At 40.2% G+C, this 5560-nt stretch overlaps 1 protein-coding gene across 1 annotated transcript; it reads right to left on the bottom strand.

The window, feature by feature from the left end:
- Positions 1-2918, bottom strand: LOC114460622 (uncharacterized). The gene is made up of 2 exons (XM_028442522.1): positions 1698-2918; positions 1-420 (listed from the first exon to the last, which is right to left on the bottom strand). The coding sequence occupies exons 1-2, from the start codon at positions 2916-2918 to the stop codon at positions 388-390; spliced, it is 1254 nt and encodes a 417-aa protein (XP_028298323.1). The 3' UTR covers positions 1-387.
- Between the last annotated feature and the right edge of the window lie 2642 nt (positions 2919-5560).

Raw genomic sequence — 5560 nt, 5'->3', positions numbered from 1 at the left:
TCTTCATAGCCCTCTGGCTGTTCTATGTAAATTTCTTCATCAATTGGAGCGTGCAAGAAAGCTGTTTTGACATCCATCTGATGTACTTTAAGGTTGTTTTGAACTGCTAACTGCATTAACACTCTCACAGATGTGATGTTTGCTGTTGGTGCAAAGGTTTCGTGGTAATCTATACCTTCTGTTTGGCTGTAGCCCTTTGCTACATATCTAGCTTTGAAGATCTTTTCTTTCTCTTCATTTTCTTTGATGGTATAAACCCACTTTCCTCCCACTGTGTTTCTACCTTTTGGTAAAATGCTCAGTTCAAATGTATCATTTTCTTTAAGTGAGTTTATCTCTTCTGTCATTGCTTGTTTCCATCTTTCTGATTGTGTTGATTTTTGAGCCTCACTGAATGTTTGAGGGATACCGCACACAGCCCTGTAACAAAAATCAACAGTTATTTGTGTTACATCTTTGATTTTGGAATCTGGTACGTAATCCTCAAAGTATTTTGGTGGTCTTTTCTCTCTTTTCGGATACCGGTCATTTTGTTTTGTTTTGTTTTCCTCATCTTCATTTTTATTTCCTATCATGTTATCAGAAAAATTCTCATTTTGTGTTTCATCTAGAGTGTTTTCCTCATCTTCACCTGCATTGATGTTTTCAGTGATGCCTTGGATTAACAGAGTCTCAACGTGTCTTTTGTCTGTCTGTTTTTCCTGGGTTTCTACTTCCCACTCATTTGTCTGTGTTTGTTGATTAACGGCATTTTCTTTAATGAACTTCACTAGTCTGTGTCTGGACACTTTTCTTGTCTGTGGGTGATACACTAAGTAGGCTGGGCTGTTTTTGCTGTATCCTACAAACATTCCTTTTTCCCCTTTTGAGTCTAATTTCTTGTGATTGTCATTGTAAGTGTAACAGTTTGATCCAAAAATCCACATTTTAGACAGATTAGGTTTTCTTCCAGTCATCATGTAATATGGGGTACTTTTAGTTCGGTTATTGTAGCACCTGTTGCGAATGTGGGCAGCGCACTGTACTGCATAAGGCCATAGTTCTTTTGGCAAACCCTTTTCTAACAACATGCACCTTCCCATCTCAAATAGCGTCCTCCACTGTCTTTCTGCTGTTCCATTTTGATGTGGGGAGTATGGTGATGAGGTCTCGTGTCTGATACCCTTTTCTCTGAGCAGTGTTTGAAATGAATCACTTGTGTATTCAGTACCGTTGTCCGATCTAATGCACTTAACATTGCCATAAGGTGCACAGTCAGCTAGAAATTTCTGTGTTGCTTTAGTTGTATCACTCTTGTTTTTCAGAAAATAGACAGTCGCTAATCCAGAGAAATCATCAGTAAAACAAATTGCATATCTGTGTCCCTCTAAGCCTGCAGGATCAATGGGGCCTGATAAGTCCGTATGGACTAACTGTAGTGGTGCTCCAGCTTTAACATCTAATTCTTTGTTTCTGCTGTTAATGAATTTTCCTTCTGTGCATATGTCACACTCTATTTTACTGTTGTCAGTGACTTTCATGCCCTCAACGACATTTTGTAAGTTCAGAACATCATTTACATTACAGTGTCCTAATATTTGATGCCATGTTTTGACATCACAGGCTAGTTTAACTTTATCATCACAGATCACATCAGTAAAATGCCTCTCAATGCATTTTTCATTGTTATTTTTCAGATAATACAGTCTCTCATGTACCTCGATTGGGAACACAGTTCCATCCTTACACAGGAGTTCATTTTGTCCTTCCATGAAGGTCACACTGGCTCCATGGGCTGTAGCTGCTTGCACTGAAAAAATGCTCTGTGGATAGGATGGGATTAGCAAAGCATTTTTAAGAGTGACTCTAACATACTTCCCCTCAGAGTTCAGCAGCTTAATCAGTGCATCACCCCGCTTCAGTGCAACATTGTTCATCTTGCTTCCATCCGCCAACTCCATAAAGTGCTTATTTGGGTCGAAGGTCTTGTCAAATTGTGTGAACTGCTCCTCATCTGTAATGATGTGTGATGTGGCTCCACAGTCCACCATGATGCCATTAAGTTTGATGTTATCAGGTAGAAGATCCTGGCTGGCTTTGAATACCATTGTCTGATCCTCCTCGTAGTTGTCCTGCTTCTCTGAAGTCTGCTTGGCGTCGTCCTTCCGTTTGGCTCTTCTTCTGCATGTCTCATCACTGTGGGTTGTGCTTCTGTGGTAGTTACACCATTTTGGTGTACTCTTTTGACGGCAGTCTCTCGCCATATGCCCACGATTTCCACAATTGTAGCAGGTTACAGCTGTCATGTCTACTTTCATCACATTGTCTGACTTCAGTTTGTTTTCAAACTTTTCTGTCTCTTCGTAGCTTCTCAGTCTGCTTTTAAACTGGATAAATGTTAATTCTTCACTGCTCTGAGTTGTGTGAATAGCAAAAGGCTTGTATGACTCCGGAAGCCCCTTTAGGATCATTGCTATGATCAGTCCGTCACTTATCACCTCATTTGCATTTCTCAGAGACGTTGCTGCTTTTTCAGCACGTAAAATATAATCTGTCACTGTTTCCCCAGGGTCTTTTAACAGGGAGGTGAGCTCTGTGTAAAGAGCGATGATTCTCGGTTTACCGTGGCTGGCGTAATGGCCGCGTAGTATATGGAGCGCTTTCCGGCCGTTATCTGCAGCATCTCTCATCACCAACGACAGGCTTTTATCGTCGAGGAACTGTATTAGCTCTGCATAGCACTCCTCGTTTTTCTCTCGGTCTGGGTTATCAGCCGATAGGATGGTATCTTTTAATCCCAGCGTTCTCAAGTAAGCAAGGAATTTTACCTCCCATATTTCGTAGTGGTTTTCGTCTCCGTCGAAAACCAGTCTGTGCCATCGGCCTCCTGTGCTGTGCCTGGGCCCATAACCTGTTGGGTGTTCTGCCTCGTTGCTCATTCTTTCAGTGAACCACACGTTTCTCGTTTGAGTAGTCTTTATTCTCAACTTAGTTCTGGCATCCTCATCAGAACATAACGGAAGTAAACTAAAACATCTTCCCGCTCAAACGGAACCGGAAATACTCACAAAACAAAGGAAGTAAAAACACACTCAGCAGGATCTAGAACCACGTTCCGTGCCTATCAAAATAAAGTGCTAAAAGAAACATATAACATCACACAGACAAGGTTGATTGAGAACATACTCCAACTTTATTAACATATTTAAGAGTAGAAGGCGGCCAGAAAGAAAGTATTAGCAGACTCCGCCTACACTTGTGGATTAAAAAAAGTACTGCGATTCAATTTTCAGAAAATCGATATCAACCGTGATACCTATTAATCGTTTTTTAACTGCGTTGCGATTAATCGTTACATCCCTAATTTATAGTAGGAAACCTTTGCATGATGTGAATACACACAATGAGTAACTTGCTCAGGTGATGTCTATGTTCTTCTATGCTATAGTTGCAACTGTTGTCTAATAATTTACACATGTGGCTTATCCTCCTCTGTCATCATCTTTGAAATCTTGCGCGTGTTCGAAGTGCATGCTGGGAAAAACTGTATAGCTGGATGAGTACGCACAAGTATCCTCTGATGCATGCTCGGTAAAACTGGCGGAGCAAGTTCTCACCCGGGTATTTACAGCGGACTTACTGAGAAGTGGACTTTGAATTGGAAAAGGATTTGTGCCGTGCGTGATGACGTTTCATGAGTCCACGAGCACACAAGTCCACACAAGTCCACAGATTTGGAAATGGCTATTGTGATAGAGAAGACATGTTTTCACCGCTGTTGTGCACCACTCGTGAAATAAGTGGCCTACTTCTAATCAACAATAATGTCTGATAAAAAGTTGAAAATGGCACAAGTGTTGTCATCCCTTGGTATTTCATTAGTGAAAAGAAGAACAACCACGACGGCTCACGTCGATACAACATGTGGAATCGGCCAAATAAAGCAAGTATACCCAATTGTGGCCGACGGGTAGCAACAAAAGTGGACACAGCGCAAAAACAAGGGAGTTATGGAAAAAGCTGTTGTAAATTTTTAACTTTGATTTTCTCATCAATGTCCTGGCTCAGTTGTATAACAGACAAAAGTCTGTCAACATAAATGGTATGAGTTAGGGTGCTATCATACAGTGTGAGGTACCACATGGGTCCATTTTAGGATCATTATTGTGTTTTATCTACAATAGAAATCTGTCAAAGTCGTCAGTCATGTCAGACACAATGGGCCTAAGTCATTAACAGCGCATACACACAATCTGTTCTTAAACCATGCAAAAAACATTTAAAGCACAAATCTGAAATTAATCAATGTATTCTTGTTTGAATTTATTCTACTCTACAAACTAAAATAGAACCTCCTGAGACCATGCGTAAGCACAGATGATTGACCAGAATTCTCAGAAAATGTTAACACACCCAACACAGCATAACGTGGATGGCTGTTCATCATAGGAATGGGATCCACACAAGGTTCCTGCTGCTTAACAGAAGGTTTTCCTTGCCGCCATGATGAATTCATGTTGGGTGTGGGATACATATGTATGTGTATATACGTATATATGCATATGTGTGTATCCATAAAATGAAGAGTCCGTCCTTAAGACTGCTCTACTGTAAAGTGCCTTGAGATACCATTGGTTATGATTTGGCGCTATACAAATAAAGATTGATTGATTGATTGATTGATTAACATATATATTTGAATTAAATGCACAACATATTAAAAATACATTAAGTAAAAAATACGACATACAGTGTTAGGGTTGTTAAGTTGGACCCATAAACAAACACAACACCCAAAGTGTGGGTCGACGTGAATTTATTTAACAAAAAGTGTCCTCTTGGCTTGGCTTGATCCTGGGAGTGGCTCCAGAGCAGGCTCGGGCACGCAGCATAGACGGAACAATCCAACGATGAGTGGAGGTGAGTCTGAGGCTTTTGTATTGCAGTGATGAGTAATTGGAACCAGGTGTGCCTGCTCGGAGTCCACGCCCCACCAGGACCAAGCCTAAAAGAAAAACAAAGAGCCACAAGAGGGAGACAAAAAACAGGCACATATGGCCAAAAACATAACAATACAGTATATATATATATATATATTTATTTATTTTTATTTTTTTAAAGATAAACTAAAAACGTGAATTAACTAATGAATTGAGTAAATGTATTAAGTATAAAGTGTTTGCCTTTTCATCATTTAATCTTTGACCACTCATGCTAATACGACCATAAAATACATATGTCACGAAAACCAGCTGATTAATTGGAGCCTATTGAAGTGTATGAGGGGAACATATACATGATTGTGATTTACGTCTCAGGAAGTGTAAAGATCCAGCCTTACTGAAAGAAATTACAGCCGATGCCTTCAGAAGAGAGCACATCAGACCGTCACAACATGCAAAGAGTTTGAGGAATGACTGATCAGCTGATTCGGGATACAAATGCACGTACAGAATTGCTGCAATGTGGACACACCTCTTTTTTACCTTTTAGGGACATCTCTTGCGTGTTTCCACATCACCGCTCTCATCCTGATATGGGTTCATAAAAGTGCGTGTTTGAATAAACATGTAATGTAAGT

This window comes from Gouania willdenowi, unplaced genomic scaffold, assembly GCF_900634775.1.
Source record: "Gouania willdenowi unplaced genomic scaffold, fGouWil2.1 scaffold_55_arrow_ctg1, whole genome shotgun sequence".
NCBI lineage: Eukaryota > Metazoa > Chordata > Actinopteri > Blenniiformes > Gobiesocidae > Gouania > Gouania willdenowi.
Note: the sequence above shows the minus strand (reverse complement) of the source record. Positions and strands in the feature narration are given on the sequence as shown.